Raw genomic sequence first — 13,900 nt, 5'->3', positions numbered from 1 at the left:
ATTAGGCACAGTCTGTCATTTCCTTTTTATTTTACGTTTATTTTTTCATAACTCAGCGTCATCTCATCTGGCATAGTAGTGTGCTTTCATACTTGGCTAGAAAATAGCCAAAGGAGAATCCAAACGGCTTACTTACGCCTACAATAGCGTTATATATATTTTATTTCTGGTTGATCTGCTGGTGGCTGTCCTTGCTGCAGTGCATATACTAGCCAATTGTGAGGAATTTGGAGTGAGACTTGCGACCGCTGTGTTTAGCGCTTAGTGACGCACATATCCATCGCAAAGACCGAAGTGGGAAAATTTATTAGGGGTTGGATTTCAATTAGGCACAGTCTGCCATTTCCTTTTTATTTTACGTTTATTTTTTCATAACTCAGCGTCATCTCATCAGTGTGCTTTCATACTTGGCTAGAAAATAGCCAAAGGAGAATCCAAACGGCTTACTTACGCCTACAATAGCGTTATATATATTTTATTTCTGGTTGATCTGCTGGTGGCTGTCCTTGCTGCAGTGCATATACTAGCCAATTGTGAGGAATTTGGAGTGAGACTTGCGACCGCTGTGTTTAGCGCTTAGTGACGCACATATCCATCGCAAAGACCGAAGTGGGAAAATTTATTAGGGGTTGGATTTCAATTAGGCACAGTCTGCCATTTCCTTTTTATTTTACGTTTATTTTTTCATAACTCAGCGTCATCTCATCAGTGTGCTTTCATACTTGGCTAGAAAATAGCCATAGCAATAGGATAGCATTGTTTGGTTTTAAAAGCTAAAAAACACAAAAAAAAAACTAAAAAACACAAAAAAACACAAAAAAAAGTTAAAAAAAAAATTAAAGTTATATAACTTTCATTTTCAAAATGTTTAACCCGAGGGCTAGGGGTAGAGGACGAGGGCGGGGACGTGGGCGTCCATCTACTGCAGGGGTCAGAGGCCGTGGTCCTGGGTGGGGTGAGACACCACCTGCTGATGAGGGAGCAGGGGAACGCCGCAGAGCTACACTCCCTAGGTTCATCATGTCTGAAGTTACTGGGACTCGTGGTAGAGCACTGTTGAGGCCAGAACAGTGCGAACAGGTGATGTCGTGGATTGCCGACAATGCTTCGAGCAATTTGTCCACCAGTCAGTCTTCCACGCAGTCCACCCATGTCACCGAAATCGGCACTCCTCCAGCTCCTGCACCTCAGCCTCCTGCCCCCCAGTCTGCCCCCTCCCAGGAAAATTTGGCATTTGAACCGGCATATTCTGAGGAACTGTTTTCTGGACCCTTCCCACAGTCACAAACCACTTGTCCGGTTGCTGCTGAGCAATTTTCCGATGCCCAGGTTTTCCACCAGTCGCAGTCTGTGGGTGATGATGACCTTCTTGACGTAGTGGAAGAAGTGTGTAAAGAGGTGTCCGACGATGAGGAGACACGGTTGTCAGACAGTGGTGAAGTTGCTGTCAGGGCAGGAAGTCCGAGGGGGGAGCAGACTGAGGGATCGGAGGATGATGAGGTGACAGACCCAAGCTGGGTTGAGAGGCCGGGTGAACACAGTGCTTCTGAGACGGAGGAGAGTCCTATAGCAGAACAGGTTGGAAGAGGCAGTGGTGGGGCCAGACGGAGAGGCAGGGCCAGAGCAGGTGCATCAGCGCCAAATGTGTCACGTAGTGAAGCTCCCGTGGCGAGGGCTCCCGCGGCGAGGGCTAGATTTGCAGAAGTCTGGAGGTTCTTTAAGGAAACACCGGATGACCGACGGACTGTGGTGTGCAACCTTTGCCAAACCAGGATCAGCAGGGGTTCCACCACTACTAGCTTAACTACCACCAGTATGCGCAGGCATATGAATGCTAAACACCCGAATCAGTGGCACCAAGCCCGTTCACCTCCGGCCGTGCACACCACTGCTCCTTCCCCTGTGTCAGCTGATAGTCAGCCCCCTGCCCAGGACCCTGGCACAAAAACCCCATCGTTGCCTCCACGATCCTCCACAGCATCCACCAGCGTTCAGCTCTCCATACCCCAGACGCTGGAGAGGAAAAGAAAATATAGTGCAACCCACCCGTACGCCCAAGCCCTTAATGTCCACATCTCCAGATTGCTTAGCCTGGAGATGCTGCCCTATAGGCTTGTAGAGACCGAGGCCTTTCGCAACCTCATGGCGGCGGCCGCCCCTCGGTATTCGGTCCCCAGCCGCCACTACTTTTCCCGATGTGCCGTCCCAGCCCTGCACCAGCACGTGTCAGACAACATCATCCGTGCCCTGACCAACACCGTTTCTGACAAGGTCCACCTGACCACGGACACGTGGACGAGTGCTGCCGGGCAGGGCCACTATATATCGCTGACGGCACATTGGGTTAACTTGGTGGAGGCTGGGACCGAGTCTGACCCTGGGGCTGGTCATATACTGCCGACGCCGGGGCCTACCTCGGTCCAGGTCTCAAAGGCCTACTATGCCTCCTCCTCCTCCCACCCCTCCTCCACCTCCTCCTCCGAACTACCATCCGTGGGCATGGCGCCATCAGTCGCTAGCTCTAGGCACAGCAGCAGTGCCGTCGCTAAGCGACAGCAGGCGGTGCTCAAACTGCTGAGCCTAGGCGATAAAAGGCACACCGCCCAAGAACTATTACAGGGCATCACGGCGCAGACTGATCTGTGGCTGGCACCGCTGAACCTGAAGCCAGGCATGGTTGTGTGTGACAACGGCCGTAACCTGGTGGCGGCTCTGCAACTCGGCAGACTGACACATGTGCCATGCCTGGCCCATGTGTTAAATCTGATAGTTCAGCGTTTCCTCAAGACATACCCCAATCTGTCAGATTTGCTCACGAAGGTGCGCCGCATCTGTGCGCATTTCAGGAAGTCCAGCACAGATGCTGCCACTCTCAGGGCAGCGCAGCGCCGCCTCCAACTGCCCGCTCACCGACTGTTGTGCGACGTGCCCACGAGGTGGAATTCAACATTAACCATGTTATCCAGAGTTTACCAGCAGCGCAGAGCGATTGTAGACTGCCAGATGTCAACTTCCACCAGAACTGGTAGTCAGGTCAGTCAGCTTCCTCAAGTCTACAATGAGGAGTGGACGTGGATGTCTGATATCTGTCAGGTGCTGAGTAACTTTGAGGAGTCAACACAGATGGTCAGTGGCGATGCCGCCATCATCAGCCTCACCATCCCGCTGCTTGGCCTGTTGAAAAACTCTCTGATCAGCATGAAGCTTTGCGCTCGTCACAAGAGACGGGGGAAGAAGATTCCCTTGGTGATAGCCAAAGCACCCTCAGGTCTGTTTCTCAGCGCATATCGGAGGAGGTGGAGGAGGATGAGGAGGAAGAGGAGGAGAATGTTGGCGAGACACAAGAGGGGAGCATTGCTCAGACCTTCACTGTTCAGCGTGTATGGGCAGAAGAAGAGGAGTTGGAGGAGCTGGAGGAGGAGGAAATGGGCAGTCAGGCCAGTGAGGGGAGTGAATTCTTGCGCGTTGGGACTCTGGCGCATATGGCAGATTTCATGCTAGGCTGCCTATCCCGTGACCCTCGCGTTCAAAGAATTTATTCCAGCACCGATTACTGGGTGTTCACTCTCCTGGACCCACAGTATTTCCCTTCTGACAGCGCTAGCTGCAGAGTGCGTAGTTCTGCGGGACAAGTAGCGAGGGAGAGTAGGCGAGCAGGCAGCTTGTCCAGCACTGGCAAGGGTACGCTTTACAAGGCTTTTGCCAGCTTTATGTCACCCCAGCAAGACACTGTCACCTGTCCCCCTACAACTACTGGGTTTCAAAGCTGGACATGTGGCACGAACTGGCGCTGTACGCCTTGGAGGTTCTTGCCTGCCCTGCCGCTAGCGTCTTGTCCGAGCGGGTTTTCAGTGCAGCTGGTGGCATCATCACCGATAAGCGTACACGCCTGTCGACTGACAGCGCTGACAGGCTGACGCTTATTAAGATGAATAAAGCCTGGATTTCTCATAATTTCCAATCTCCACCAGGTGAAGGAAGCTCAACCTGAATAATTTATGCACTCCTCCTCCTCCTCATTTTCCTCCTTCTCCTCCTCTTTGTACACTAAAGCAGAGGAAACTGGCTATTTTTTGACAGGGCCCACTGGCTCTAGCTATAGTACTTTATGCATTTAATTTTTCTGGAGGGCCACCTACCCGGTCCTCTGTTTTAAACAATTTTTGGGAGTGCCACATACAGGCACTCAATCTATTCAATTTTTCTGGAGGGCCACCTACCTGCTCCTCTGGTTTGAAAACTTTTTTGGACTGCCACATACAGGCACTCAATCTATTTCATTTTTCTGGAGGGCCACCTACCTGCTCCTCTGGTTTGAAAACTTTTTTGGACTGCCACATACAGGCACTCAATCTATTTCATTTTTCTGGAGGGCCACCTACCTGCTCCTCTGGTTTGAAAACTTTTTTGGACTGCCACATACAGGCACTCAATCTATTCCATTTTTCTGGAGGGCCACCTACCTGCTCCTCTGGTTTGAAAACTTTTTTGGACTGCCACATACAGGCACTCAATCTATTTCATTTTTCTGGAGGGCCACCTACCTGCTCCTCTGGTTTGAAAACTTTTTTGGACTGCCACATACAGGCACTCAATCTATTCCATTTTTCTGGAGGGCCACCTACCTGCTCCTCTGGTTTGAAAACTTTTTTGGACTGCCACATACAGGCACTATCCAAATTAAATTGTCTCCATAGCAGCCTCCACACGTTGTCTCCATTGCTACCTCCAAAAGTCGTCCATATAGCTGCCTCCATACATCGTCCCCTTATCAAACGAGGTGTGTCAGGCAGAAATTTGGGTTGTTTTCATGGATTCCACATCAAAGTTGTTAACTTTGTCGCCACCCTGCTGTGTTATCCACAAAATATACTGGCAAACTTTTATGATTAACCGATATTATTTCAGCGCTTCTTGCGCATCTGTTTACATTCCCCTCACCCGCCATATCCCAAACTTATAAGAACGCTACTACACTTGATCTTATACAAAAGGTTCTTAGAAGTGCTGTTTGGGGAGTAGCCTAGAGACAGGGGCTTGGATTGGCGAAAGCTCGCCTGGCAGCGGAGCGCCAGCTCCATGCCAAGATCCAACTAACATAGTTTTAACTGCAGCACCTTTAATCTACTACTAGTTCACTGCCTCCATAAATGGTCCCCTTATCAAACGAGCTGTGTCAGGCAGAATTTCGGGTTGTTTTCATGGCTTCCACATCAAACTTGTTAACTTTGTCGCCACCCTGCTGTGTAATCCCCAAAATATACTGGCAAACTTTTATTATTTACCGATATTATTTCAGCGCTTCTTGCGCATCTGTTTACATTCCCCTCACCCGCCATATCCCAAACTTATAAGAACGCTACTACACTTGATCTTATACAAAAGGTTCTTAGAAGTGCTGTTTGGGGAGTAGCCTAGAGACAGGGGCTTGGATTGGCGAAAGCTCGCCTGGCAGCGGAGCGCCAGCTCCATGCCAAGATCCAACTAACATAGTTTTAACTGCAGCACCTTTAATCTACTACTAGTTCACTGCCTCCATACATGTTCCCCTTATCAAACGAGCTGTGTCAGGCAGAATTTTGGGTTGTTTTCATGGCTTCCATGTTAACTTTGTCGCCACCCTGCTGTGTAATCCACAAAATATACTGGCAAACTTTTATCATGTACCGATATTATTTGAGCGCTTCTTGCTCACCTCCTTTGGTTCCTCTCTGCCACCCATTGGTTTGAAGCCTGAGTCCATTTAGGGTATGTCGCCATGACACTCTCTAGCCTGCTGCCGCTGCCTCTGCATGCCGTCCCCTATAGTGTCAGGGTCAATTATTGGATGTTTTAGATGCTATCTAGCTTCATTCTGTCACTCTGTCATGGCCATGCTGTTGCCCATAATTTTGGCATAATGGTGCGATTAAGCAGCCTCAGAGGCATCCATGCATGCTGCCCCTGCTGTTTCCTGTCCATTTCCGTGGTGTTTCCATCCTTTTCTGAGGTTCCCAGGTGTTTGGCCAAGCTTCCCTGTGCAGAGCCTTGGTCCCCTTGAAAAATGCTCGAGTCTCCCATTGACTTCAATGGGGCTCGTTATTCGAGACGAGCACTCGAGCATCGGGAAAAGTTCGTCTCGAATAACGAGTACCCGAGCATTTTAGTGCTCGCTTATCTCTACTCACCAGGGTTTGTGATGATTTATTGGACCATTATTTAAATGATTTGGAGGGACACAGAGACAGCGCAACCGCAGCATTTAAACTGCCTTCTGGGGTTCTCTCCCCCACGATCACCCCTTCATCCTCGTGCCATTTTCAGGGGGCGGTGATCGCTGCAATGGCAGCACTGAGGTCCGATGGCAGGATCTTGAAGGCACAGTGTCAGCCTGATTGCTTGTTCATGTCCCATGGTGCAAGTAAAAAAGTAAAAAAAAATTGTTGTTCAATAAAAAATAAATTGATAAAATCGCCCAAAATCCCCATTAACACATAAAATGACATTTAATGTGAAAACGGTCAGAATCATTACACAATCCTCACATTTATAGCATCACCGCGTCTGTAAAGACCTGTAGAATAAAATGATATCATTTTTAAACCAGCAACAAAGAACACCGTAAAAAAAACTGTAAAAAACATCTTTTTTACCATTTTCATCTCACAAAAAATGTTATGAAAAGTGATCAAAACACCAGTGATCTACACCAGAATGATACTGGCAAAAAGGCTCGCAAAAAAAGCCCTCCACAAGCTCTGTAGACAAAAAAATAAAAGTGTTGTGTGATAACAAAGCATGCGATAACATGAAGACGGCGATACTAAAACAATAGATTTTTTTCCCATATTGGGGCACATTAACTAAGAATGTGGGAAACTGCACTAAAAGTCCGTGTATTATGCACGTTGCGACACATCCATTAAGAGCTTGCACCAGAAATCATGAATCTGTCCCTGCACTGGCCCAACAGAGTTCACCAACTTTTTTGTGGTTCACCTTTAACATAGGGCGTGCAACAAACATTGATAAATCAGGTGCACTTTCCAACTGAGCACTCAAACACCCCATTCTTAAATACCTGTGCAGGCAGTTTACACTAGAAAGAACTCACAAAGTCCGACACTTAGTAAATGTGTCCCAATAGGTTTTATTTTGAGTCATTTAGTTAAATGTAAGAAGAAATATCTAAGTCTGGTTTCCTCATAATCCTATTGACCCACAGAATAAAAATAAGATGTTTATTAGGCTACAAACAGTCCCCTACTTAAGGACACCAGACTTACAGACGACCCCTAGTTACAGATGGACCCCTCTGCCCACAATGATATCTGGTGAAGCTCTCTGGATGCTGTACTATAGTCCCAGACTGCAGTGATCAGATGTAAGGTGTCTGTACTGAAGTTTTATTGATAATTCTTGGTCCCATTGCAGCCACAATTTTGAAAATCCAATTGTCACTGGGGCAAAAAGCTAATTTTCTGGACCTACGATTATAAAATACACAGTTTCAACTTACATACAAATTAAACTTAAGAAAAAACTGATGGACACTTTCTTGTATGTAACCCGGGGACTGCCTGTATAAGGTGAACACCAAAAATTAAATAGATTTTTTTCTACTCCTCCACACCCAAAAAAAATGTTTTCAACAATAGGGGATACCAACCCCAAAATCATATCAGCAGAAAATACATCTCATCCTACAAAAAAATGCCCACACATGGTCCCACTAACGGAAAAGCTAGAATTTGATAGCTGACAAAATGGTGGCAATGTCTATAGGACAAAACTGGCAGCTGCAGGGCGCTCCTTCCCTTCTCTGCCTCGCTGTGCGCCCCTACAATAAGTAACATCCAAATGTGGGGGGTCTCTGTGCACAGGAAAAACTGCAAAACAAATATTAAAATGGGTTTTCTCTTTTTATCTTTTGGAAACAAATAAATTTTAGGGCTAAATTGAGAGGTTTCTGAGGGGATCAGATTTAAAATGGGTTGAGATATAGGGGATTTCTAATATTATATATTTCAAATTTCATTAAAAACAATAATGATCCCAAAAAAACTAAATTCAGAAATTTCCTAAAAAATATACGGAAAATCAATGTTCAATTTGTAAGCCGCGTGACATCAAAATACATTTTCCAGAAATTTTAATAATTATGAAAACGTAAAGTGAACATATGGGAAATGTTATTCAGAAACCTATTTAGGTGGTAAAACTATTTGCCAAATGGCAAATTTTTCTAAAATTTTATAATTTTTTACATTTTTTTTATAAATAAACGCAAAACTTATCAGCCAAAATTTACCAATAAAATGAAGAACACCATGTGACAAAAAAACTATCTTAAGATCTCTTTGATAAGTAAAAGTGTTTAAGAGTTATAACCATATAAACCGACGCATGACAGAATCCAAAAAATGGGGCTGAGACTTAAGCTGACAGCGTCCTGAAAGGGTAAGTATCTATCTAATTGTGTCTGACCAGATGACCAAATTTGGGGCAGGACTATCATTTGTCACCATTTTGTCATTTCTCTGCCCACCATATTTTATAAGAATACGGCTCGCTTACAGTGTCATACGGGTGTAAAACGTCCTGAATTTATGGCTGTAAACACAAGACATATGAAACAAAACGTTCACATGAATGTGGTCGAAGTCTAATGTGCCACAGCAGTGGTGGCGATCGTGAGGGAAAGTCCCCCCAAAGGCAGGTTAACGGGTTATACACCCACGATCGGAGCCCACTCCGATCCCGGGTGTTACAATGGGGGGTCGGCTATTAGTTACAGCCAGCATCCCGTGTTTCCCGATGCCGGTTCAGCTCCGATCCAGAGCTGAGCCGGCTTCAGCTCAGAGGTGGATATATCCGCTGCTGAGCAATAAGGGGTTAATGTCCAAAATAAACCTAAAAAGTTCATTTTAAAACAAAAGAATATGAAATCCATCCTATTGGTACTAGGTGGTAGGGGTGATGGTATGGGTGAAATTGTCATTCTTCTAAAGCATGGAATTCATTCAAATGCCTTTAACATGTACAAAGTATTAGCCAGTATATCAGCTGCCAGACATTGCCAAGGAAACAAAACACAACTTATCAAACAGTGATCATGTACCGGTCAAGTCAAAGTTATAATTGACTGCTTCCCAATGCAGGACGGGATAGATTGTCCTAAATAGTGGGTACTTCTATTTTGTCCTGCTGATCGCCAGCAGGGAAATCTCTCCTTGTTAGGCAGTTTAGCCCTTTAACTGATGGACATGGTCAGCAACAATACTCAGGTAGGCTGTGGCGTTGCAACGATACTCAATTGGTACCAAGGGGCCCAAAGAGTGCCAAGAAAATATTCCCCACACCATGACACCACCACCACCAGCCTGAACTGTTGATAAAAGGCAGGATGGATCCATGCTTTCATGTTGTTGACGCCAAATTCTGACCCTACCATCCGAATGTCGCAACAGAAATCGAGACTCATCAGACCAGTCAACGTTTTTCCAATCTTGTACTGTCCAATTTTGATGAGCTTGTGCAAATTGTAGCCTCAGTTTCCTGTTCTTAGCTGAAAGGAGTGGCACCCGGTGTGGTCTTCTGCTGCTGTAGCCCATCTGCCTCAAAGTTTGACATACTGTGCGTTCAGAGATGCTCTTCTGCCTACCTTGGTTGTAACGGGTGGCGATTTGAGTCACTGTTGCCTTTCTATCAGCTCGAACCAGTCTGCCCATTCTCCTCTGACCTCTGGCATCAACAAGGCATTTCCGCCCACAGAACTGCCGCTCACTGGATGTTTTTTCTTTTTCGGAACATTCTCTGTAAACCCTAGAGTTGGTTGTGCGTGAAAATCCCAGTAGATCAGCAGTTTCTGAAATACCTAGACCAGCCCTTCTGGCACCAACAACCATGCCACGTTCAAAGGCACTCAAATCACCTTTCTTCCCCATAGTGATGCTCGGTTTGAACTGCAGGAGATTGTCTTGACCATGTCTACATGCCTAAATGCACTGAGTTCTCGCCATGTGATTGGCTGATTAGAAATTAAGTGTTAACGAGCAGTTGGACAGGTGTACCTAATAAAGTGGCCGGTGAGTGTATATATGTGTGTGTGTATATGGTATACGGTGTGTATAAACTGTGTGTATGCAGTATACATATATGTACATAAATGTTGTCAGGCTCCAAGGGTAGCAGACCCAATAGACCACCACAGACAATGAAAGAAGACACCTGGGACCGGATTCTAAGTGGTTCTTCACCAGAGCCCACTGCAAAAGGGAGTGGACTTGTTGCGGCGTGGTACCACCAGGTCGTTCCACAGGTGTGACTTTGTCTGCAGTGGCAGCCAAGGTGAGGTACAGAGTCGTTAGGCAAGTTCATGGTCGGGGACAGGCCGGAGGTCAAGATGGGAAGCCGAGGTTCGGAGTCAGAGGCAGAGCACAAGGTCAGGGCTGCCAGCAGAGGAACATAAACGGGAACATATCCGGGGTCACAACGGGGAATAAAATCACAGCACCCGTGACAAATGTGTGTATATATGCGTGTATACATGTGTGTGATAGTAACTCACATGTGTGAATCTAAAATCTATACATGTATATTTCTTAATAAGGAAGCAGGTGTCGTTCATAAATCTGCTACATGGTTTGATTACGCCTCAGGTCACACTTACGTCTTAACATGTAAAAATGTATGTAATATTCCTACAGATGCTGAAAACTGCATTAAATGCCAAATTGATGAATGGCCAGATGAGAAGAGGGGTCAATGTCTCCCCAAAGTGATGGATTTAATCTCTTACCAAAATGACACAATGGCTTCTGTATTTTCCAGTTTTTCGCTCTTCGGATGTCTGGTGACCGGCTTCATATTCAAAATATTTATTGACCACCGGGACACTCCTATTGTGAAAGCCAATAACCGGAACCTGAGTTATCTCCTCCTGGTCTCCATCTTCCTTAGTTTCCTATCTGTCTTTTTGTTTCTCGGTCGTCCCAGTGATATAAGTTGTTCATTAAGTAAAACCAGTTTTGGAGTTTTTTTCTCAGTAGCCATTTCTTCACTTCTCGCAAAGACTGTTATGGTTTGTGTTGCCTTTAAGTCCACCAAGCCTGGAAGCCCCTGGAGAAAATTGCTAAGTGTGAAACTGTCTTATACCATAGTGTTGTTTTGTTCAAACATACAGGTGGTAATCTGTGTAATCTGGTTGTCTAATTCTCCCCCGTATCAGGACACGGACACTCAGTCTTCTCCTGGGAAGATCATCATTCAGTGTAATGAGGGGTCAGATATCTGCTTCTACTCCATGTTGGGTTATATGGGGCTTCTGGCAGCTGTGAGCTTTGTTCTGGCTTTCATGGTGAGGACATTACCGGACAGTTTTAATGAGGCCAAGTACATCACCTTCAGCATGCTGCTGTTCTGCAGTGTCTGGATCGCCATGATCCCGGCTTATCTGAGCACCAGAGGGAAATACATGGTGGCTGTGGAGGTATTCGCTGTCCTTGCTTCTAGTGCTGGACTTTTGGGTTGTGTGTTTTTCCCAAAATGTTTAATAATTTTGAATAAATCAGAAATGCACAGAAAATCTGATTTGCTGGGTAGAAGAAAGGAATGATTGCAAATTCTTACTCCTTGTTCACAATGGTAATAATGGTAATGTATACACATATTACACATAAACTATATGAACATGAAATCTCCTATTCCAGATTATGTACAATGTGGAATGACGCTTCTATGTTTTCTCAAACATTGCAAAACTTATAATAAATAAATAGAGATCTTTATGTGGGATTAATTTAATAAAGTATATAAACTTATATTAAACTTTAACAGGAAAGTATAAGATCTTAATAGGGTCTAACATTTTCTACCTACCATTTTAACATTTACAAGGAGCTACAAGGAGCCATGTGTCACATGACCCCAAGGCAGCAGGACTCCTGTGACATCCTGTGTCCTGCTAGCTCCCGGCAGATGGTGGAGGCCATGCAGACCATTCCTGTCTACACGTCTCCTCTATCATAACTACTCCTATGTCAGTGGCTGGAGGGAGTACCAAAGACATCGGCATGCCCCTCCAACCACTGACATAGGAGTAGTTATGATGGAGGACATGTGAAGACAGAAATTTCTGCATGGCCTCCACCCTCTGCCGGGAGCTAGCAGGACACAGGATAGAAGACCCAATATAGGAGACCCAAAATTTGTCTTGTAAAAATATGGCATATGTGGCCAACCCTTTTAACCCCTATGGAAATGTAAAAATGTGGAAAAAAATGTTTGGCATATTTCTGTTAGAAATAGATCCCTGCAATGGATTACATTTGCATTGTAGTTCAACAGAAAAAAAAATAATGCAATGGATGTCTGACTGTAACTAGTGGGTTGTCCCTGCTTATTGTCCTATCCTGCAATTGTCTTCAGAGATGTAGAGTCTAAACTTACAGAAGGTAAAACTAAAAGGTAAAATAAATAGTTAGTAAAACAAGATGAGATGTATATATATATAGTCCAGATATAGCCTAGCAGTCTTGTAATTTTGCAGTTAGCTTTAGTGATGTAACCATCAGTCATGTTATGTGAGGTTAGTTTATGTCAGTATAGGACATTGAGGAGGCATTCCTCAAACTGTTATCACAACTACTAATGCCCATGCCTCCATCCTACTGAGGTATCTCTCGGCCTATGATGACTCTTCTCCGATCGGCTTGCAGTGATAAGATATTGACATCTCTGTCGTAGGTCACTTCTTTCTTAGGATGGGGTTCTTGTATTAGGGATGGGCGCTCATTTGCCAGGTCTTAGCCAAATGGTTTGTTGATCTCCTGGGATGATATTTATGTTCCACCTAAAAAAATACCAACTTCCTTTGGGCCGTTGATGCCTAGACCTGTCTCTCAATCTGTTGCTTTATTACCGGTGGACTTTTATGTTTATTTCCCTCTTCCATGAGAACTTGGCCTTAGCACCCCAGGTTTTATTTCACTTGTTTGGTCACCTGTGGAGTCTGTTTATTGTCCTCATGCACATTACTAGTTACTGGGGCATTGACACCCAGGGGTTCTTATCCGAGTCTGTTTATAAGACCTCAGGACATCAGGGAACGTCCATCTGGTTACAAGTTTTTTTCTTGCCAGTGTAAGTAGTGTATATCCAATACATGATCACAGTTTTGACTTTAATAATTCATAAATCTAACACTGACTAATAATTGTGTGTTAGGAAAGTCTGTGCTTTCCCTTACAAAATATGTTATCTATAAATCCATATGACATCATTAAAGTTTTTACAATTATGGTGATAATACTATAGTATTACTTGATAGAGTGGTAGAGTAAAGAACCCAGAAGGTAAATGAATTTCTTAAATTATGATCTTGTTGGTAATTTTTTATTATTCTTTTAACCTTACCTCATGGGCTCTTTTACTGCACCTAAGGAAAATAGGGGAAAAAATTGTAAAAATTAACATGAAACTTATCATGAAAAATGTATCTTATTGAAACCTGGGGGAGGATTGACCCATTAAACAAATATTACGTTTAAATCCATTTAAAGATGGGTTTTCTCTTTTTTCTTTTAGAAATGTGTAAATTTTAGGGATAAATTAATTACAAACAAAATTAGACCATTCTAAACTTCACCTCAATATTGTTTTAATTACTATGCACCGTGCAAAGGGTTAAAAAACTTACTAAAAGAATCTGAGGGGTGTACTTTAAAAAAAGGGGGGTCATAGTGGGAATCTAATAGAAATAATTATATTTCAAACTCATTTAAAACAATAATGATTCCAAAAATTTCAATTTAATACATTTGGAAAAAAATTTTAAATCTCCGTTTGATTGAAATGAGTTACTATCAGTCTCAAAAGCTTAATTGCAAATTTAGAAAATTACAAATTTCGTCATTTATAT

General features: G+C 44.3%; 1 protein-coding gene across 1 annotated transcript in view; it reads left to right on the top strand.

Moving 5' to 3' along the window:
• The window catches only part of LOC140131158 (vomeronasal type-2 receptor 26-like), a 42,065-nt gene extending 30,469 nt beyond the window's left edge, over window positions 1-11,596 (top strand). The window contains exon 4 of the mRNA XM_072150875.1: window positions 10,689-11,596. Coding sequence (XP_072006976.1) covers window positions 10,689-11,596 — 908 coding nt within the window. The remainder of the gene's footprint in view (window positions 1-10,688) is intronic.
• The last annotated feature ends 2,304 nt before the right edge of the window (window positions 11,597-13,900 follow it).

The sequence above is a fragment of the Engystomops pustulosus genome, chromosome 1 (assembly GCF_040894005.1).
Source record: "Engystomops pustulosus chromosome 1, aEngPut4.maternal, whole genome shotgun sequence".
NCBI lineage: Eukaryota > Metazoa > Chordata > Amphibia > Anura > Leptodactylidae > Engystomops > Engystomops pustulosus.
Note: the sequence above shows the minus strand (reverse complement) of the source record. Positions and strands in the feature narration are given on the sequence as shown.